The sequence below is a fragment of the Balaenoptera acutorostrata genome, chromosome 19, assembly GCF_949987535.1.
Source record: "Balaenoptera acutorostrata chromosome 19, mBalAcu1.1, whole genome shotgun sequence".
Classification (NCBI taxonomy): Eukaryota; Metazoa; Chordata; class Mammalia; order Artiodactyla; family Balaenopteridae; genus Balaenoptera; species Balaenoptera acutorostrata.
Genome location: NC_080082.1, coordinates 57,990,724 through 58,012,587, shown reverse-complemented (window position 1 = coordinate 58,012,587; position 21,864 = coordinate 57,990,724). Strand labels below are relative to the sequence as shown.

At 56.1% G+C, this 21,864-nt stretch overlaps 1 protein-coding gene across 2 annotated transcripts; it reads left to right on the top strand.

The window, feature by feature from the left end:
* The first annotated feature begins 13,274 nt into the window (after positions 1 to 13,274).
* BBC3 (BCL2 binding component 3) lies at positions 13,275 to 21,255 on the top strand. Of its 2 annotated transcripts, none has more exons than XM_057534964.1 (4): positions 13,275 to 13,413; positions 16,148 to 16,436; positions 17,838 to 18,028; positions 20,138 to 21,255. In XM_057534964.1, exons 2-4 carry the CDS (start codon positions 16,163 to 16,165, stop codon positions 20,252 to 20,254), a joined length of 582 nt encoding a protein of 193 aa, XP_057390947.1. In that variant the 5' UTR covers positions 13,275 to 13,413; positions 16,148 to 16,162; the 3' UTR covers positions 20,255 to 21,255. The 2 variants fall into 2 exon arrangements, with proteins under 2 accessions (XP_057390947.1, XP_057390946.1); XM_057534963.1 differs by lacking the exon at positions 13,275 to 13,413 and adding an exon at positions 13,986 to 15,742.
* Positions 21,256 to 21,864: the final 609 nt, after the last annotated feature.

Below are 21,864 nucleotides of genomic sequence, written 5' to 3'. Positions count from 1 at the left end.
CTGTATCCCCCGCTGGCCTCCGAGCCCTGTGGGGGCAGGGCTGGAGTTGTCTCTGTCACTGCTGTGTCCCCAGCGGTGTCCAGCACAGGGCCACGCACACAGTAGGTCTCAATACATGTTGAATAACCAAAGCAACCTGGTTCTCATGGAGCCTTCTCAGTCTCCCAAACCAATTAGACCAACATGTCCCAATCCCAGGGGATCCCAAACGCCTTTTAGGACAAACACTATTTTCATAACACCCCTTTTCCTCTCCTGAAATGAGATGCATAGATAGTGTGTCCTACCTACATAATCATTTTTTAAAATATTTATTTATTTATTTATTTGGCTGCACTGGTCTTAGTTGCAGCATGCGGGATCTTTAGTTGCGGCATGCATGTGGGATCTAGTTCCCTGACCAGGGATCGAACCCGGGCCCCCTGTATTGGGAGTGTGGAGTCTTACCCACTGGACCACCAGGGAAGTCCCTACATAATCATTTTTTTTCAAATCAATTTAATAACCTAACTGCAATATAAAGGAGAGATTAAAGGAAAGTAATTTATGTTAAATCAGTACATATGTAAAGATGCATTAGTCCAACTACACTGGAAAACATAAAGAAATAGTCAAACGCTTTCACCTACTTATAATGAGTGGGTTTGAGTATAAAAGAATTTGAAAAATCACCAGTGGAATATTGTCAACAACCTTTCTATATTTGAGATTTTGAGAAATGGCTAAGTGTGTGTGTGTGTGTGTGTGTAAACTCAACTTGGATGCAGCAGCTGGGACAGCAGCCTGACACAAGATGCTGCGGTGAGACACTTTTGATGTGACTTTGATACCAGAAGTGGGATTGCAGTGGTGACATGAACCCTGGAGAGATTTCTGAACAAAACAAGGTACAATTTTCCCTCGAAAGAAGTAGTTGCAACCCTGGGAAGTTCAGGCTATATTAAAACCATGCAAATATTACTTTACCATGCAAATAATACTTTGCGTTTACCAACAACAGAATGGCTCAGATTAAAGGGCCCGACAATGTCAAATGCTGACGAGGACTTGGAGCAACTGGAACTCCCAACCCCTCCTGGAGTGGAGCAGGTAAAATGCTCCGATCACTGTGAGGTACCGCTGGGCAAGTTCTACTACAACACAGCGTACACACATAACCTATGAGCCAGCAGATTCACTCCAAGGGATTTACCCAACAGCACTGCATACACGTGTTCCCAAAAGACATGCCATGTATAAGAACATTCATAGCAGATTTATCATAATAGCCCCTCTTACGGGACTGGTTTGTGGCCCCCAAAAATGTATCGATATATGTTGAAGTCCTAAACACCCCCAGGACCCCAGAATGTGACCTCATTTAGACATAGGCCCTTTGGAACTTCCCTGGTGGTCCAGTGGTTAAGACTCCATGCTTCCACTGCAGAGGGCACGGGTTCGATCCCTGGTCGGAGAACTAAGATCCTGCATGCTGTGCAGTGCGGCAAAAAAAAAAACAGAAACAAAAACATAAGCCCTTTGCAGAGGTAATTAAGTGACGATGAGGTCATTAGGATGGGCCCTAGTCCAGGATGACTGGTGTCCTTATAAGAAGAGATTAGGACACACACACACAGAGGCAAGACCATGGGAAGACACAGAGAGAAGGTGGCCATCTACAAGCCAATGAGAGAGGCCTCAGAAGAAACCAACGCCACCGATACCTTGATCTAAGACTTCTGGCCTCCAGAACTATGAGGAAATAAATATCTGTTGTTTAGGCCATCCAGTATGTGCTACTTTCTTATGACAGCCCTAAGCAAACTAATCCAACCCCAAACTGGAAACAAGTCAAATGCCTGTCAACAGCAGGATAGTCATACTGTGGTGTCTTCACACCAAGGAATACTATACAAAGATGAAAATGAACGACCGTCTCTAACCGTGCACAAAAACACGATGAAACTCACAAACATGAGGCTGAGTGACAAATGCCAAACAGACACAAAGGAGCACATACTGCATGTTTCCATTTGTATGAAGTTCTAGAAAAGGCAAAACTAACCTCTGCTGTTAGCAACCAGGATAGTGATTACCCAGGGGGATAGTGACTAGAAGGGGGTCTGAGGGAAGGTCCTAGGGAGCTTGTAATGTCTGTTTCTTAGACCACCACCCCCCGCCCCACGCCCTCAGCCCAGGTAAGCAGTGATTACATGGAGCTTTACATTTGGGATTTCTGGGTCTTACAAAAGTATGGAAGTTATGCCTCAGTTGAAACAACGTTTTAAAGTATTTTAAAAGTAAAATTTGAAAGTTCAAAAAATAATCGTAAACAATACTTTGTGTTTAATGTGAAATGGAGTTCAGTTCTAGCATTAGTACATAGGTAATATCGGGCTACCCGAAGATAATGTACGAAATTTGCTAGCCGGGCAGGCGACTTTCGCGGTGCGAGTTTCCCACTCGCCACCAGGGGGGGCGGTGTAGCGCACGCCCTGCCGCTTGAGACCCCAGACGCATTCATTCAACAAATAGTCCTTGAACCATGAAACCTGCTTTGCAGAGCCTTGGTCAGGTTTTTCACTGTGTGAAATGGGGATTAGAAGGTACCGCTATGCTGGAGGCATGTCCCTGCCGCCATGGAGCTCACTTTCAACAAAAGGAAACAGACAGTAAGTAGCTAAACAAATGAATATGTAAAAGGAGCGCTGTGGAGCAAAATTAGGCAGAGTGAGGGGACAGAGATGGTCCTAGAAGCCTTCTCTGAGGAGGTGACATTTCAGCAGAGACCGGAGTGAAACATGGGGGCAAGCTAGGTGAATACAGGCGTGTCCCAGGTGGAGAAAGGGAATATGGTGGCTTCTTTCCCCAGCTGTAAGACAGAAAGGGAGGCTGAGGCAGGCCCAGCCAGGCCCAATAGGAGGCAAAGGGCGGCACATTCCCTGACACAAGCAGTGCAGGCTGAGGTGCAGACAAGATGAGCTCCTATGAGCCTGGGGAGGCAGGGAGGCAATCAGGGGGTCCTGCCTGGAGGAGTCATCACAAGATTCAAACCTTGTAGGCCCTCTGAAGTGACTGACTGAATATTTGTTTTATCATGATTGTTTTCAGGTCCTGCCTATCTCAGTAGCCCCAACCCTTAAAGAGAGTCTGTACTAACATTTAAAGAGCATTTTCTACTTCTGGGGTTCACTTTTTTTTTTTCATGGCTGTGTTGGGTCTTCGTTTCTGTGCAAGAGCTTTCTCCAGTTGCGGCGAGCGGGGGCCACTCTTCATCGCGGTGCGCGGGCCTCTCACTGTCGCGGCCTCTCCCTTAGCGGAGCACAGGCTCCAGACAAGCAGGCTCAGTAGTTGTGGCTCACGGGCTTAGTTGATCCGCGGCATGTGGGATCTTCCCAGACCAGGGCTCGAACCCGTGTCCCCTACATTGGCAGGCAGATTCTTAACCACTGCGCCACCAGGGAAGCCCCCTGGGGTTCACTTTTGTTCTTCATGAACTCATCACAAAAGCCCAGTGTCAACAGTACTCTTGCAATCTCCATTTTACAAAGCGGGATACCAAAGCCCAGAGTCCCTGTAAGCTGTCCAAGGTCACATGTCCAGCCGGGATTTGAACCCAGAGAGATCCTTCTGACTCCTGGAGCCCACTCTACCACCTCTATAGTAAATTATTGTAATTATTAATTGCATTGTGCTTAGGCAAGGGACTTAATCTTTCTTGCCTCGGTTTCCCCCTGTGTAAAATTCTGCTAATCATGGCAGGCTGCAAGGATTAAATAAGATGATATAGTTAAAGCGCTGAGAACATGCCAGACACACACTCTATTTGTAGGTTATTATTGTTATTATCCATGAAAGCCACACATAGTTACTGAGCAAATCATGTAGACTCTACCTGCAAAATAAAATCTCAGTAAATCCAGAATCCTACATCACCCACCTCCAGCTCTGGCCTCTCGGGATGGTTGTAAGGATTTAACGACGTCAGGTGTATAAAGCAGTGAGTTGGCACAGAGCTTGGCACATAGGTGCACAGAATGTGAGAATTGCCATTATTATTACCATCATCATCGTCCTGGCCCTTTTATCTTTCCAGCTGCTCAGGCGGAAACCGGGAAACCCCTAAATTCCTCTCTTTCGCACACGTCCGCATCCAATGCCTCAGCCAATCCCATCGGCTCCACGTTCAACCTGACCCCACAGTATCCACTCTGGTCCAGTCTCCAGCACCTCAACCTATGTTATTAAAATCGCCTCCTCCCTGCGTTCACAGCTCTCTCTGCCCACAACCTGTTTCCCACTTGGCCGCCAGGGGGCGCCTTAAGAACTAGGTCAGCTCACGTCCCCTCTTCTGCTCAGAACTCTCCAGTGGCTCCCACCTGACTCAGAGTAAAAAGTAAAGTCCTCACCACGATCTAATCCTGTATCGGAGTTCACCTCCCCCCCGCCTTGCTCACTCCCTTCCAGCCCTTCCAGCCTCCAAAGGGCTCCATTCATCAGCAATGAGACCTCAGACGGCCGACCTAAAGTCTCTGACCTCAGTTTCCCAGTTGTAAGTGGGATTTAAAATAATCTCTATCTCATGGGGTTGTCGTGAGGGTGAAATGGGTTCATATTTGCAGCGCTCGTGAGCTGGTGACATCGTGAACTGCAGAGGTGGGATTTTTACGCGGCGCCTGCGCTTCCTCCTTTCGCCGCTGGGCGGCAGCAGGCTCCCGGCGGATTCGTCCGCTCGGCCCGCGCGGGATGAGGAGCGGGGGCAACTCCGGCAGAGGAAGCTGATGAAATCCAAGCCAACTTGCAGTGAGCTCATCCCGCCCGGGCGCCTCCGGAAGCCACGGGGCCTCCGGGGCTCCGCCTGGCCCAAGCGATAAAACTCCGGTGCTGAACCAGGGCGGGAAGTCCTTCCTGAAGTCTGACCTGCGTGAGGCCTGCTGGCAGAAGCCTGGGCGTGCGGGGAGGGGCGAGGGTGAAGTAGCGAATGGTCCCCTGGCTGTCTCCGCAGAATGAAAAGTGAATTCTGAGCTTGGCTGTGGGAGTGAGAGAGAGAGGGGACGGGGAAGGGAGGGAGACAGAGCCAAGAAGCGGAAAGACACAAAGATGGGGAGACTGAGGCAGAGGAGGGGGAGACAGAGACAGAGCGACGGAGAGAAAGCCCGAGAAAGTCTCTAGAGGGACAGAGGTGGAGAGACAGAGAAAAGAAGAGAGAGATGGGGAGAGAGATCAAGGAGAGACAGAGGTGGTGGAGAGACAGGGAGAGACAGAGCTGGGACGTGGGAGACAGAGACAAGAGAAAGAGAGAGGCAGGGACACAGAGATAGGGAGAGACAAACAGGGGTGACACAGAGGCGGAGAGAGTGCTAGCGAGTGTCAGAGATGGGGAAGCAGAAGCCGAGAGGCAGAGGTGAGGGAGAAGGAGTCAGGGCTGTAGAGACGGAGGTGAGGTTGGGGAGCCGGTGGGGTGAGGGGGATCCGGGAGGGGCACTCGGGGTTAGGGTCGCCTGCAGGGGCGGGCCCTGCGGGATATGGGCGGGGCCCCTCGGGCGGGGCCCCTCCCAACCACCCCATCCCAGCGGCGGCGGCGGCGGCGGCGGCGGCGGCGGCGGCGGCGGCTGAGTTACCGAGTTACCAAGTTACCGCAGGATTCGGAAGCTTCTCACTGGCGAGGCCGCAGCCAATCAGAGAGCAGCGTCGCTGTTCTCGGGCAGGAGGCCTGGAGATGCACCTTCCCCCGACACCCAGCGAAGCACGCTGCCACACAGTCACAGTGGCTCACACACACTGTCCCAGGGACACGCAGCATCACCTCACACACATACAATCACAGTGACACACACAGTGTCATACACAGTCCCAGGAACACGCAGAGACACACAGCATCACACAGACACACAACATCTCGGGGCACAGACGTTGTTCCAGGACACACAGCACTGCCCAGACCCACAATCACAATGACACACAGCATTACCCTAACACACAACCACAATGACACCCAGTGTCGCCCAGACCCATGCAATCTCCATGCGTTAGTCCCTAAGACACACAATATTAGTGACACACACAGTCTCAGTGACACCTCATAATCCCACAGCCAGTTGGTCCTGACACACTATCACGGTGGCACACACAATCACAACAATGGCTCAATCACAGTGACACACAACATTGCACAGACAAACAATCTCATTAACATACAGTCCCATGGACACACAACATCACACTGACAAACACAATCACAGTGACACACAATTACAATGACGCACACAATCACAAGGACACATAGCACTGCACAGACGCACATACCCTCAGTAACACAGTCCCACAGACACACAACATTTGAGATACAATGACAGTGTTACACACACAATCCCACTATACACAGCATTGTCCAGACACAATCATAGTGACACAACCACATTGACACAGTGTTACACTGATACATACAACCACACTAACCCAACAGTAAGACACAGCATGTCCACAAACATTTCTGCTAACACACAACATCATTCCAACCCTGTCACACAAACACAATCACATGGACACACATCATCTCACCCATGCACACAAGCACATTGCACAAAACAGCACATGGACACTAACACACAGATACACCATCACACTCACAGCATGCCCAACTATCATACATTAGCACACTGACACACAATCACATAGTCACAGCCATCCCATGGGACAAATGCTGACACACAACATCATCCCACTGACACAATCAACTGATACACAACAGTACACTGACACAACCACACACTGCACCCTGACACAAGCACAACTCTCATAAGTCAACCCCCGACACACAGCACACTGGCCCAGCAGACTTAGAGAACTCTCCAGCACACACACAGTCACACAAACACCCACACACACATCCCTGCCCTTGCCCCAGTCCGATGTGTGTGATGTGGGGTGCTGCAGGGGGAAGGGGGGGATGCTGAGTGGGCTTGTGTGTGTGTGTGTGTGTGTGCTTATGCCTCCCTCTCCCGGCCCTTGGGGGGGGGGGGGGGGGCAGGGCCGTGCGGCAGCCGCTGTTACCGGGTAAACTTCCCCGCCCCCCCCAGCGCGGCTGTTAGTCAACCCCCCCCAAGGATGATGTCATCCCCTCATTCTGGAGGCTGAGTAATCCTCGACTCCGCCCCCCCCACCCCCCCAGGTACCAGGGTAGGGGCGGGCCGCACCTGGATTCAACCAGGGTCTGGAGCTGGGGGCTCCGCTGCCTGGGTCTCCGGGGGGGGGGGGACTGAGGAATCTGAGCCTCTCTGGAGTGGCCCGCGAGCTCACATCAGGGCCCCTTGAGGCTGGAGGCTCCCAGTCCTGGATCTCCGGTGGCCAACTAAAGGCACTGGGAGACTGGATCTACCAGATCTAGGGTCTTGGGCATCCCAGCGCCCCAGGACGGGGAAGGGGCCCCCTGCACACGGTGAGGGGCTGGGTCACCTCGCCAGGTGTCTGGATGGGGCGTCTGAGACACTTGGGGCTTAGACTCCTGGATCCTTGGCATGTGTGTGGGCAGGGGGAGGGGTGTAGGTTGAGTACCAGGGAGGAGAGGGAGGAGGGAGTGGGGTCAGATGCCTGTTTCCTGGGAGATCAACAAGCTAGACCCTGGGGGAAATGACTCAGAGGGGAGGGGAGCTGGAAGTCTACACCTTGGGGCTGGGCAGGTGGTCCTCTGGATGAACTGGACACCTGAGGGTCTGGTAACTGGTGTATGTGTGGGGTCTTCCAGTATCAATACGGTGAGGGACCAGGATGCCCAGAGGCTCTGAGGCATCTTATGCTTTGGGACTCAAAGGCTTGAGCCCCTGTTTCCTGTGGGGGTGGAGTGCTTAGTTCTAACTTTCCCAAAATCAGACCTGCTTGGGTCCCCTTCTGGGGGCATCCTCAACCCTTCTTTCCAGGGACTGAGAAACTAGCATCCCCTGGGGGGAGGTGGTTCATATCTCTGTTGTCACAGGACAGGGCACCCTGAGTCCTTTAGGGAGGGGGGACCCCTATTTTTATGGGCTCAGGACACCTGAGTCCTTTTCTGGTGGGGGATCCTCAGCCCGTTTTTTAAAGTCACGATGCCTGAATCCTGTTTGGGGCGCGTGGTGGGGTCATGTTGTGCGGACAACCAGCCCCTGTCTTCACGAGGTCAGGATGCCCAGGACTCCTTCTGGGAGGGGAACACTTGCTCCCTGTTTTCACAAGGCCATCTCTAGCGTACCTTGCTGGGGAGGGATGGGAGGCGCAGCCTCTCTTTCCAGCCCATCCCAAGTGCCCATCCTCGCCCGAGAGTGCGAGTATGGGGCGGGGGGCGGGGGGTGGGGTGGGTGGACAGTGCCCAGTCCGGGCCTCACCCCAGCCGGCCGCAGGCTTGCAGGCAGTGAACCTGGCAGCTCCCCGGGGCCCGGCTCCCCGCCCTCTGCGCCGAGGGCTCCCCCAGATTCGGGCGGGCGGGCGCTGCGGCGGCCAATGAGCGCGCTCGCCGTCTCCGGGAGCCGGGCCGGCTCTGCCCGCCTGGCATTGGGCACGCGGTGGGCAGCGGCGGGCGGGGCCTGGGGGGTCCTCGCGCCTGGTTGGGCCAGGCTTGTTGCTGGGTAACGGGGCGGCGAGTTTCCCCTGGCAACGGCGGCGGGTACCGCTCACTGGCTGGCCGGGAAGGAGGGGGGGCGCGGGCGCAGGCAGGCCCCGCAGACCCCAGCAACAGCGCGCGGCCCCCGCCCCGCCAGGGAACGGTAACCTTCACACGCGCCGGCCGCTCGGACCCCGCGGACACCGGCGCCCCCGCCCAGCCCCCACCAGGCTCCCGTCCAGCCTCCGGGCCTGGGAGGCCGGCTGCACTGAGGGGACCCAGGAGGCCCCCTCCCCACCGCGGAAAGCCAGGACTCAGAGCCTGCAGTGAAAAGTTAAGTCCTTCCCAACTCCCTCTCCCGTGCTGAGAAATCTACTTCCCCGGAACAGCATTCAAGATATTAGGGAAGGTTATGGGTCTGCAGTAAACTAGCTGGGACATTGATTTTCTTTAAGCAGGACTTCACATGGAGCCAGTTGCTGCCGAGCACTCTTCTACGTGCGTTACAAATAGGAACTCATTTAATCTTCACGTTTCATTTGGGGGTCCTACAGTGATCCCCTTTGTACACGTGTGGAAACTGAGGCTCAGAGAGAGGAAGCTACTTCCTCACGTTCATCATTTGAACCCAGGCGTCCTGGCTCCGAAGTCTGGAAGCTCTATCTCTTCACTGTGTTGAATGTCCCTTTGAGAGGCATTAATATTCAAAATGAGAAACTGTGCCGGCTCAGAGAAACACCTTAGTGGCTGGCCTGCGGGCCCGGTTTGAAACCCCTGCCCCAACCTGAGGGTCTTAGCTTGAAGACCTTGTTTGTATTCTCGTAATGATGGGTAACATGTATTAAGGACCCACGAGGCCCCAGTGCCTTATTTTTACTGACTTTCTTACTCTGCAAAATCCTATGAGTTAGGGACCTGTGCTGTCCCAACTCACAGGTGAGGAAATTGAGGCACAGAGACGTGACCACTTGCCCAATGTCACACAGCCAGAAGGTGGCCGAGCTGGGGATTCTAGGTCAGGCCCTCAAGTCCCCAGAGCTCCGGCTCTTGGGTGAGCTTTTGTGTAGGCTTTGGAGGGGTTGAGACACAGTTATGGAGACCCTGACAGATTTCTTTTAGCCAATGGTTCTCAACCTGGGGTGATTTTGCCTCCCCCAGGGCACATCTGGCAGTGTTTGGAGACATTTTGGATTGTCACAGAGGGAGGGGGTGCTACTGGCATCTAGTGGATAGAGGTCAGGGTGACTGCTGAACATCCTACAAAGCACAAGATAACAGGGAATCATCCGGCCTCAAATGTCAGTAGAGAAGAGATTAAGAAACTGCCCTAGGGACTTCCCTGGTGGTCCAGTGGTTAGGACTTTGTGCTTCCACTGCAAGGGGCTCGGGTTCAATCCCTGGTCAGGGAACTAAGATCCTGCATGCCAGCAGCCCAAAACAACAACAAAAACAGAAACAACCAAAAAAACAACCTCCGCTCTCTGCCAAGCCTGACTGCCAACTTCAGCCAAGCCATCCCTCCATCCCTGACCCCTCTCATTTTCTCTCCATCTGGTCTCTCCCTCTCTCTTTCTGACTCCCTCCGCTCCCCTCATCTGACTCCTCCTCTGTCTGTTTGTACCTCTATTCGCCTCTGTTTCTCACCCTCTATCAGAGGTATTGGTGCCCCCTCAGATCTTCAGAGCCTCTCGTCCCCTCTCCAGGGGAGCAGGGACCAGAGGCAGGGTTGGAGGGAGGCCCAGAATGCTCCTCCAAGAACTTAGAGGAGGAAGTCCCTTGGTCCCTCAGGAGACCTGCTGGTGTAGGGGTGGAGGGGAATTTAGTTTGGAAGACAGAGGCTGGGGCTTCTCCTTCCTTGGGCGCCTAGGGTAGGGGGTCTCAAAAAGGCAGGCCTTCAGCCAGTCACAATATAGTTTTTAATTTTGACTTTGTATGCCTCTAGGAGGCACACACTTTCTCTACTTATCCACAGTCCCCACCATGCCCTTTTGTCTTACACTGGACTCACTTCTCTCATTTATTTCATATTGGCTCTTGAGTTTGAGATCCCCGGTCTGGGGGTGAGAGGATGCCAGAATTTGGAACAGGATCTGGACTACATAGTGGGGAGGATCTTGACTGATGCCAATGCTTATGGCCTGGTAGATTCTTGGCCCTCTCCTCTCCCACTCCTACCCACCAAGCCAGATTCCTTCACACTCATTTTCTTCTCAGAAGAACATTCCAGCACATCTGGCCTCCTGGTGTCCAGTCCTAAACTAGGCAGCTTTAGGGCACTGATAAGTGAGTAAGGGATACAGGCTGGTCCGTGAGCCTCTCTCCCACCGTGACCACTGCCAGGCACAGAGCAAACACTGACAATAATTAGTTATACTAGTGATAGTAGCCAACATTTATTAGGCACTTATACATGTAAGACACTGTATTCAGTGGCTTCCATGAATGATCTCATTTAATAAATGTCTAAAGCAGCATCCCTCAAGCACCGTTAACTTCGATCTACAGTCAGCAATACATCCATTTTCTTTGTGGCTTGGTATGTATCCACTACACATAAAATTTTCAGGAAACAGTATTTCCTCTGACTACATAATTTTTTTAAATGATATTCTGTTTTGTTTTGTTTTGTTTTAAGTCGGGTCAAGAGCCGCTAAAGTTGCAGGTAGAAGGGACTGACTATAAAGAGGCACAAGGGAAGTTTTGGGGGATGATAGAAATGGTCCAAATCTCAGTTGTGGTGGTGTACAGTAGCGTACATTTGTCCCAACTCACCAAACTATACACCTAAAAAGAGTGAATTTTATGGCATGTAAATATATCTCAATAAACTTCAATAAAACAGAGTAAGATCCACACAAGTGATTTCACAGTCCATGGTTTGCTTGTGTGGGTCATGACCCATAGTTTGAAAAACACCAGACGGGGAATTCCCCAGTGGTCCAGTGGTTAGGACTCCGCGCTTTCACTGCTGAGAACTCAGGTTCAATCCCTTAGTCAGGGAACTAAGATCCTACAAGCTGGAAAGTGCAGCCAAAAAAGTTAAAATAAATATTTTAAAAGATTAAAAAAAAAAAACACTGGAGGGAAGGAAGGAAGGGGAAATGAATGAATGAGGGAAGGAAAGGGAAGGAGAGAGGGAGGCTGAATTAGTCCCCAATATTTAAAGTAGGGAGATTACCCGTGAGATCTGCGTTTTCTGCTCTTGAGAAATCGAAGGGTCTGGCCCTGGAGGGAGCCAAATTTGAGAACCTGGACACGCCCACCTTTGCTGGGGTCTGGCACCCCTTCTCGGCTAGCCCAGAGCTGGGCACTCAGAGGCTACTTGCCCTGTGATGACACAGTTTGGTTTGCGGTGTGACATAGAGGAAATGGAAAGTGGAAGGTGCAGGGGAGACAGAACCCCAGAGTCTTTAGGGGAGGGCAGGACACCACCTAGTGACCGCATCAGAGTGGGGGAAGGAGTGACAATGGGAAACTGAGAAAGGAAAGGGAACTGAAAGGCAGAAAACCCGGGTGAGAGTCACTGCAGGGACTGCCCGGGCATGTCCTGTGCCAGGTGCCCGGGGCTTTCTTATAGCCCTCGTTCCCCCGCCAGACTCGTGGCGAGTGTGGTCAGATGTGCACGCTTCTGGAGTGTCCCATCAGTGGGCCAGTTAGCAGGAACCTGTCACAGATGTGACTTTGTGACTGTCTGTTGGTGGGGGGAGTCAGTCTTTTTATGTCTGACTTGATCTGTGTCTGTGAGGGTCAATTTCTGACAATTTTAATGTGTCAGCTGTGAGCTGGGGTGGGTATGTTTGTGTGTGTGTGTCTCTGTAGGAGTTTCATTGAGATCAAGCTGTGTGTCCAAGTGTCCCTGTGACAGGTGTTGTGTGTGTGTTCAGCTGAGCCTATCAGGAAGTTTCTATTTCCTGAGAAGCTCTCAGCCTGTGTCTATGTGGGCCCGCGACTGTGTGTGTGTTGTGGGTACCCGCTCAGTGGGCATGCTTCTGAACCTGATAGGTTTGTGGGTCTACGTGTGCTCAGCAGTGTGGGTGTTTGTGCAACTGTGTGTGTCCCTGACATTATGTCAGTCTGTGCGTCCCAGTGACCCTGTTAGCAAGTCAGGTTATGTATTTGTGTCTGGATGTGTGAGTGCTCCGTCAGCGTGTGAGTTTGTGCGTCCACGCCTCTGTCCAGGGTGTGCATTTGTGTGTCTGCGAGTCGGCTTGTCCCCGAGGCCCTGTCAGCACGTGACTTTGTGTACCCTGGAGCGCCAGACGGTCAGTCTGCGTACACGTCTCTGGGTGTGTGTGTCTGTGGGTCCCAGTCAGTGTGTCAATGTGTGTGTCCGGCTGTCCCGCTGTCTGGGCGGCCGATCAGCGCGCCTCCGAGCCCCGGGCCAGGCCCTGCCCCGCCCCCGGCTGCAGGGAAACCCCCCGCGCCGAGGTTGGGGGCGCGGCGCGCGCCAGCAAGTCCCGACTTGTCCGCGGCTGGCGGGCGGGGCAGTGGCGTCACGCGGGGGCGGGGCGTGGGACCCGCCAGGCGGGGGCGGGGCGGGGCGGGGCGGGGCTGCCGCCGAGCGGGCCCGGGATCTGCCGGGCGGCCTGAGACGCGGCGCGAGCCACATGCGAGCGGGTGCCTGGTGGCGGCGGCGGCAGCGAAACCAGCAGCAGCGGCGGCCAGGACGCGGACGCGCCTGCGGCCCGAGGAGCAGCCGAGGCAGCGACAGCAACGGCAACAGCGGCAGCCACTGCAGTTAGAGCAGCAGCAGCAGCAGCCTCAGCAGCAGCCGCAGCGAGCGGCGCTCGGCGGGCGCGCCCTCCTGAAGGAAGCCGCCCGCCCCCCATCACCGTCCCCTCCGGCGTGTTCATGCCCCCGGGGTGAGTGTGCGCGCCCCAAGTCCCAGCCAGCGGCGTTTGGCCAGGCCGGGTGGACTCCCTGGAGGAGGTGGCGGGAGTGCACTCGGAGAGCAGTGGGGGGGCGCTGAGTCCCTACACCGTGCCTCCCTCTCTCCCTGCCCTCCCCACCCCCCATGAGGCTGGTGTCGCTGGGCGGGAGGCACTGAGGGTCCGAGAGCGCAGGTGCCTCAGCGGTCTGACGGGTTTGTTTACAAACAATGGGGTGCGGGCTCGGCAGCGCCCCCTGGCGGCCAGTGCGGCCCCGGGGAAGTGAGTCGACCCCGACTGCCCCGGCCCCTGCAGTCCGGGAGGGGCGGGGGGTAGGGGGGGACGGCGTGGAGGGGCGGCCACACCCCGGGCGCGCGCGCCCGCCGGGGGCGGCGACAGGGGGCGGCTCGCGGGCCGTGAAGTCTGCGGCTCCTGCGGGCGGGGGCTGCGCCCCAGCAACAGCCTGTTATTGGCCCCGCGCTCGCCTGGCGGGCGGGGCGGGCGCACGTGGCGGCGGCGGGGTTGGGGGGGGGGTTGTGACAGCGCAGGGGGGCTTCTGGGCCCGCCGTGGGAGCGCGCGTGTGCGGGGTTGTGGATCTGCAGGTGTCTCGCCTGGGTGTGTGCGTGTGTCTGGCTCCGAGTTTGTGCTGGGGTCTGCAGGGAGTGCTTGTGTCAGTCCCGGGGAATGGTGGGGCTGTGGCCCGTCGTGGTGTGCGCGCCGTCCCCATGCGTGTTTGTGTGGGGTTCTGTCTGTGTACGCCGCGCCTGAAGGCGGGTGCTCTGTTTATGTGTGGTGTACCTGTGTTGTGTCCTCTGTGAGAGTTGTCTGTGTGTGCTGTTTGGGGGTGATTCTATGGGTCTGTATCGCCTGCCTGTGTTATAGTGTGTGGTTGTAGTGTGTTGGTGTGTTGCTTGAGTGAGCTGTTTGTGTTTACATGTGTGTGTCTTGCCCGATGTGCTGTGTTTGTGTATGCTTGTGTGTCTTGCCTGTGTGTACTGTCTGTGACTGTCTGTGTATATCTCCAGGGCATGTGGCTCAGCTAAGCGTTTGTGATGGTGTGCCTGCCCAGTGCCAATGTCTGTTTTCTCTCCAGGTGTCTGTGTGAGTTCTGCGTTGTGTGTGTGTCTGTGTGTGTGTGTTCTGGGGGTTGTCTGGTCTGTGTTTGCCTTGTGTGTCTGGCATCGGCGTCTGGGAATTGAGGAGCTGGGCTCTGGGGGCTCTGAACAGAGCAGTCAGTGGATGTTGCTGGCAGCCTCTTGTATGGGGCTGTGTCTGAGCCCGTGTGTGTGTGTGTGTGTGTGTGTGTGTGTTGGGTCTGAGGGGCTTGTCTCTGATCGGCTGGCTCATGTGTGTCATGTGGGCTGCGTGTGTGTAGTGTTTATGTCAGTCACGTGAGACCAGTGTTTTCTGTGGGTGCTTTAGGTGTGCGCGCTGCCAGGGCAGTGTAGGATTAGAGTTAGCTGTAGTGTGTGTGTGTGTGTGTGTGCGCGCGCGTGCACGCGTGCATTTGCGCGTGTGTCCGGGGCTGACAGTTGGTGATGGTGTTTGCAGGTTGGGGGAGGAGGGAGGGTTGATGTCTGCTGTTCTGCTGTTGCGTCTCTGTGTTGTTGCCGGCATGTGGTGATGCATCTGGGTCTGATGACATGTGTCTGTGTGTGCCAGCTTTACATGTGTCCTGGGGTCTGAGAGTTGGTGACAAGTGGGTGTGTTTCGGTTGTGTCGGTCCATGTGTGTGTCCATGGAGGTCTGTTTTGTGTTGATATGTGTGTGAGTCCTGAGGTGTGTAGGTCTTATCTATTGCGTGTGTGTTGTCGGGAGGGGCATGTGTGTTTGAGAAGTGTGGCAGTGCCTATTTGGTGTGTGTTTCTGTCTGTGCTTGTGATGGCTGCATAGTGTGTACGTGTGCGTCTGTGGGCCTATTAACAGTGGCTCAGCAGGTGAGATCCTGACAGTTTGTATATGTGTGTGTATGGGGTGGAGGGGATGGGTTGTGCCGGCCAGTATGCCTTGTGTGGATAGTTCTTCCTGTGGTCTGTGTGTATGTGTGTGTCCACGTTTTGGTCAGTGTTTGTATGTGTGTGTCCTGGGACATCTCAATGTTTTTGTGCAAATGGGAGACGAGGTGGGAGGTCTGGCTGGCCAGTCCTGCGTTAGCCTTTGTGTGTGTGTTGTGTACCCTCCACACACACCCCTTTGGGTCCTGTGTGAGTCCCCGTGTGTGTTGCGAGGCATCACAGTGCCTGGCTGCCCTCCCTGTGTGCCCATCACTGTGTTCCGGAAGTTAATCCCACCAGCCCAGGCCCTGTGTGAGTCCCACGTTGGGTGAGTTTGTGTTGCGGGGCTGTCAGCCCTCATACACACACACACGCCTGACAGACCCACAAGTCTGGGTCCTGCCTGAGCCCTTGTCCTTGCTGTGACAGCCATCCTGTGCCTCCTTGTCCCTCATGTGTGCCCATCACCATGTGCACGGGAGGCTATTCCGGCCAGCCCAGGCCTCGGGTCAGCCCCTGGGGAAGGGTGTGTCTTGAGGGGCCATCACGCACACCTATGGTCCCCTCCGTCTGGGCCCTGCGTGTGTTGTGGGCGCCAGCCCTGGGCTGCCTGGCCTGCCATGCGTACAGGAGTGGGGTGCCCTGTGTACCCCGGGTGGGGTGGGTGCGTCGTCGGGCCCTAGCGCCCCCTGCACTTCCCGGCTGACCGCAACCCCTCTGCCCTGTCCTGCAGGCCCCAGGGAGCGCCATGGCCCGAGCACGCCAGGAGGGCAGCTCTCCCGAGCCCGTAGAGGGCCTGGCCCGCGACGGCCCGCGTCCCTTCCCCCTCAGCCGCCTGGTGCCCTCGGCCGTATCCTGCGGCCTCTGCGAACCCGGCCTGCCTGCCGCCCCCGCCGCCCCCGCCCTGCTGCCCGCCGCCTACCTCTGCGCCCCCACCGCCCCGCCCGCCGTCACCGCCGCCCTGGGGGCCCCCCGCTGGCCTGGGGGTCCTCGCAGCCGGCCCCGAGGCCCGCGCCCCGACGGTGAGTGCCCGCCCCGCACCAGGGATGCTGGGAGCTGGGAAAGAGAGACACGGAGGAACCGGAGAAGTGGGAGCGAGTGGGGGGAGGTGGCGAGCCGGCCGGGCCACGGGGAGGGTGTGGCCAGTGTGGTCTTTGTGTTGCAAGAAGCAGGAAGACTGAGTGGGAGGCAGGGGGTGGGGGGAGGCCGAATGGGAAGTCCCTCCTGGAATCTGACTGCAGTCCCCGAGTTGCAGCCCACGGTCTTTTCCGGGCCTGGGGCAACAGCTGTTTCCAAGCCCCCTTCTCCCGGTCTGGGTCCCCTGAAGCCCCCTGAGGACTGTAGTTGGAGAGAGTGGGCAGAGATGACTGTCACTTCTGGACAGTGGGGAGGGGTCGAGGGTGGCCTTTTGCCTTTTATCTGCATCTCTTTGGCCAGGGCCCGCCCTCTCTGCAGTCCGGCCGGAGGAAGGAGAGGGGGAGGGGCAATGGTATGGGGAAAGGGTGGGAGACGGGTCTTGGGGAGGGAAGGGTTAAAGGTCCCCTGCCTGATGGGCTGTTAACTCCGTGGTGTCCGGCTAGCCCCATCCCAGCCGGCACACTCGGTGGCAATGGAAAGATTGTCCCGGTTTCCCTCCCCACCCCGTCCCCGGAGCCCAGAGAGATCAGGAGAGAGAAAACTTCCCCGGCTCTGTTCCCTGGCAGCAGAGGCAAGAGGAGACCCGATTTCTAGACCAGAGTCACAGGTGTGGAAACTGAGGCCCTGATTTTAGGTCTCAGGGATCCCTCGTGCCAGGACCTGGCGTGACAGAAGGGAGGAAGAGACGCCAGGGGAACTCAGAATGTGCGTGTGGGGAGGAGGCAGGAAGGCATCTCCCGCATCCCAGCCCCCAGGCCCCTGCTCAGAGGCAGCCACAGTCTGGCCTTCTGGTTTCCAGGCCTCGGCCACATCCGGGGGTGTGGCTTCACTGTGGTTGGACACTAGAGGGCAGGAGACCTGAGGCTTGTGACTCTGGGTGTAGTCAGTCACCGTAGCCCTGTGTGACCTTGGGCCACTTCTTAGGGTGAGCCTCAGTTTCCCCATCTGTTGAGTGGAGCAGTCAAAATTTGGCACCGTTTTGGAAGGGAAGTATTTAGGTAGGATAAGAGGAAGCACTTCCAGACTAACACGGGTAGTGAGGTGGTAGCTGGCTAGACAGGTGACCCCAGGAAGTCCTCCCCAGGACTTCTTTTTTGCCTGGGGAGTAGGAGCTGAGAAATCTGGCTCTTAAAGGGGAAAACAGAATCTCTAAAATGAGGTGGGGAGCAGGAGAGAAATCAGGCGGCTGGAAAAGGGAGAAGTAGGCCCTGGATAACTGGTCCCCCCGGGACACCTCAGGGCCTAGAGGGGTGGTGGGTGTGACCACGGCCCTCGGCTTTTCCCAGGTCCTCAGCCCTCACTCTCGCCCGCGGAGCAGCACCTGGAATCGCCAGTGCCCAGCGCCCCGGGGGCCCTGGCGGGCGGCCCCACCCAAGCGGCCCCGGGAGTCCGGGGGGAGGAGGAGCAGTGGGCCCGAGAGATCGGGGCCCAGCTGCGGCGGATGGCGGACGATCTCAACGCGCTGTACGAGCGGCGGGTGAGTGCTGGGGGAGGGGTAGACGGCAGGTGGGACTTCCCGCCGGGGAGGGGGCTGCAGCGGCCCAGCCAGATGTGCGGCAGCTGCCGCCCTGCGCGGCGGGGTCGCGCTGGGGACAGGCAGGTGGGAGGGACGGCGTGTCCGCGGAGCCGCCGTAGGGCTAGGGCCCGCGCCGCGGCTGTCATGGCCCGGGGGAGTGCCGGGGCCGGGGTATCCGCGAGCCCTGCTGCGCGCCCGGGGTCCGCGGCCGCGGGGACTGAGGGCGGCGCTCGACTGAGCGGCTCATATATCCCGGGCTATTTATAGCCGGTGAGTCAGCAGCGGCGGCGCGGCCGCGCCCGCCCCTCCCACCCGCCCGCGCTGCTGCGGCGCGCCACCCCGCTTCCCGGGCGGGCCGGGGGCGGGCCCTGGAGCCCCGCCCCGCCGGAAGCCCCGCCCCGTTTGGAGGCCCCGCCCCCAAGGCCCACAGCCAGGCCTCTCATTAAAGCAAAATATTTGAAGCCTGCAGCAGTGAACAGAGAATAACAAACACCAGGGCGCCCACCACCCAGATCTGTCCAACCTGAACATTACACCCACACTGCTTGCTTATTCAAAGAAAAAACAAAAACCGGATGTTGTGAAGCTCCTTGTTTCCCTCCCTGACCCTCTTCCCCTCACCCCTTCCAAAGGAAACCTCTCAAACCTCTCAAATTGGCCTGTCCATTCCTCTGCAGGTGTTGATTCTTTTACTACATATTTACCAGGCCACAAACAATGCTTAGGATTGTGGGGCGTTTCAGACTTAATATACGTGATATAGTATGTGTTTCTCTCCAAACTCCCCGCTTCTCAGTGTTATGCTTGAGATTCATCCATATGGGCAAAGGAGCTTTAATTCATTCGTTTTCACGGCCATGTAGCATTTTATTGGATCGACATGTAGTATCCTTGTTCATTTTCTCATTGGTGGGTATTTAGGACTTCCCAGAAATGTCTCAAAATTTTATTTATTTATTTATTTATTTTTGTTGGTTGGTTGGTTTGGGTTTTTTTTTTTTTTTTGGCTCTTCCAAAAAATACACATCTCCAGGTGCACGCATGTGGCTCCAGAGCAGATACCTGGCTGGTCTGCTGGCCCTCAGCCTTAGTAAATGATAGCCTGCTCACCAAGGTGACTGTGCCAGGTGGCACTCCACAGCAGTGAAACAGCGGCAGGCTTTTAAATTTCTGCCAATCTGACGTGCCCCCTTGGCCACCTTCTCCTGGCTGCAAAGTTTAGTGGGGAGTGATAAGGAGGCAGGCTGGTACCAGGCAGCCCACCCCCAGCCACCCATTAGGATCATTAGGATGGTTTATCTGACCTTCTTGTTCACATCTATAAAATGGGTTTCTCCTTCCCACCTTGTGGGGATGAGATTAGGTGGGCCCTGCTAATTAGCACCGGATTTAGCCCTGCATTCAGTACAGGGAGCGGAGAGTACTATAGATATTCATAAGTTTTTTAGTATTGTTAATTTTTATTGGTGGGAAGTCTTTTCCTGTATCTAGCTTCCTTCGTTTCTAACACTGTGGAACTGAGATGGTCCTAGGGGCTACCCCCAGCCTTCATCCTGCCACTGAGGAAAGGTTAGCTTTACCTCGACATACTTCCGTGCAGCTTCAGTGCAGATGGTGAACCATTCCCAGTTCTTCCACAGATTGTTCTAGAATTGCTGAGACTATGGGCTCCCTGCTCCCTTCTGTGTGGCTCACCAGCCTTTTATAGGAGGGCAGATGGGCTGCAATCCAGCCCCACCCCTCAGACCCATGTGACTTTGGTTGGGTAACTTTCTCATCTGGAGACCAGGGACTAGGAGACCACAGCTAATACGTGCAGGCCCTGTGCTGAAGACGCTGTCTGCATCCCTTCCGTCCTAGTCTCATGTTCCAGAGGCCCTTGGCCCAAGGTGGGCAGAGAAATGTATCTGGACCCGATGAACAATAATAATAGTACCGACCTCAGAGGGTTGGTTGAGGGCGTAGCTCACTCTTAGAACCGTGCCTCATTCCTTGCTGCCCTTCGACCCGACCACCTAGGCGCCCCAATCTCAAGCCCACTCTAACTTGGTCTTCGCTCTCTTTCCCTAGAGACAAGAGGAGCAGCAGCGACACCGCCCCTCCCCGTGGAGGGTCCTGTACAATCTCGTCATGGGACTCCTGCCCTTACCCAGGCGCCGCGGAGCCCCGGAGATGGAGCCCAATTAGGTGCCTGCACCCGCCCGGTGGACGTCGGGGACGTGGGGGGCAGGACCCTCCCACCTCCTGACGCCCTGGCCAGTGCGGGGGACTTTTTCTGCACCATGTAGCATACTGGACTACCAGCCCTGCCTATCCCAGGGGCGGGCCAGGGCAGCCACTCCAGACCCAGCCCCGGCCTAGCCTGGGGGGCACTGACGGAGATGTGGACTCCTGGGTCCCTGGCTGAGGAGCCAGGGGAGAGAGGGCTGACGGACTCAGCGTCTGAAGGCGGCGGTGACCGAGGCGGTGGGGACTGAGCCGCCCGCCTCTGCCGCCCATCACCATCTCAGGAAAGGCTGCTGGTGCTGGCTGCCCGTTCCAGCTGCAGGGGTGACACTGGTGGGGGGGGGGGTCTCTCTCTCTCTCTCCCAGTGCTCCTTCACTTTGGGCCTGGCCTCAGGCCCCTGGTGCTTCCCCCCCTCCTCCCGGGGAGGGGGCCCGTGAAGAGCAAATGAGCCAAACGTGACCACTAGCCTCCTGGAGCCAGAGAGTGGGGTGCGTCTGACGGCCGCCCCAGCCCAGCGCCCAGCCATCTTCCCTGAGCCAGCCGGCGGGTGGTGGGCATGCCTGCCTCACCTTCATCTGGGGGTGGCCAGGAGGGGCCCAGACTGTGAATCCTGTGCTCTGCCCGAGACCACCCCCCGCCCCCCCATCAATCCCATTGCATAGGTTTAGAAGAGAGCACGTGTGACCACTGGCATTCATTTGGGGGGTGGGATAATTTGGCGGAAACCGCCCCAGCCTTAGTCCCCAGGGCGAAGCGCTGGGGGGAAACGGGGAGTCAGGGAGGGGGGGAATCTCAGAAGAGGGAGGAGTCTGGGAGCGGGGAGGGATGGCCCAGCCTGTAAGATACTGTATATGCGCTGCTGTAGATACCGGAATGAATTTTCTGTACATGTTTGGTTAATTTTTTTTGTACATGATTTTTGTATGTTTCCTTTTCAATAAAATCAGATTGGAACAGTGAATACTCTTCCTGCTCTCCTTCCCTGCAGAGGGGCCTGCGCAGAATCTGTGAGCCCTGTCTCGGAGGAGGTGCGGGGCAATGCGCACATCACCCTGAGGTGTCTGTCCTTGTGTTTAAAGGACGGCTCCGGGGGACTTCCCTGGTGGCGCAGGGGTTAAGAATCCGCCTGCCAATGCAGGGGACATGGGTTCGAGCCCTGGTCCAGGAAGATCCCACATGCCGCGGAGCTACTAAGCCCATGCGCCACAACTACTGAGCCCGAATGCCACAATTACTGAAGCCCGCGCACCTAGAGCCCGTGCTCCGCAGCAAGAGAAGCCACCGCAATGAGAAGCCCGCGCGCCGCAAGGAAGAGAGTAGTCCCTGCTCACCGCAACTAGAGAAAGCCCACGTGCAGCAACGAAGCCCCAATGCAGTCAAAAATAAATAAAATTAAAAAAAAAAAAAAAAAAAGGACAGCCCCGGTGCCACTGTGTGCACCCAGCCTTCATGCACCCCTCGTCAGCTCCCACTAAAAGCTAAGCCCCTGAGGACAGGGCCTTTTTGGGTGTTTTCTCCTCACTTTATCCCCACTGGATAAAGTATGTCAGGGGGGCTCGATATTTACGGA

Bases quoted from the DNA above. Each gene is read 5' to 3' on its own strand.
- BBC3 (XM_057534964.1), top strand. From the start codon at position 16,163: ATGGCCCGAGCACGCCAGGAGGGCAGCTCTCCCGAGCCCGTAGAGGGC. The intron at 16,437-17,837 runs GTGAGTGCCCGC...GGCTTTTCCCAG, and splicing joins CCGAGGCCCGCGCCCCGACG to GTCCTCAGCCCTCACTCTCG. The intron at 18,029-20,137 runs GTGAGTGCTGGG...CTCTTTCCCTAG, and splicing joins ACGCGCTGTACGAGCGGCGG to AGACAAGAGGAGCAGCAGCG.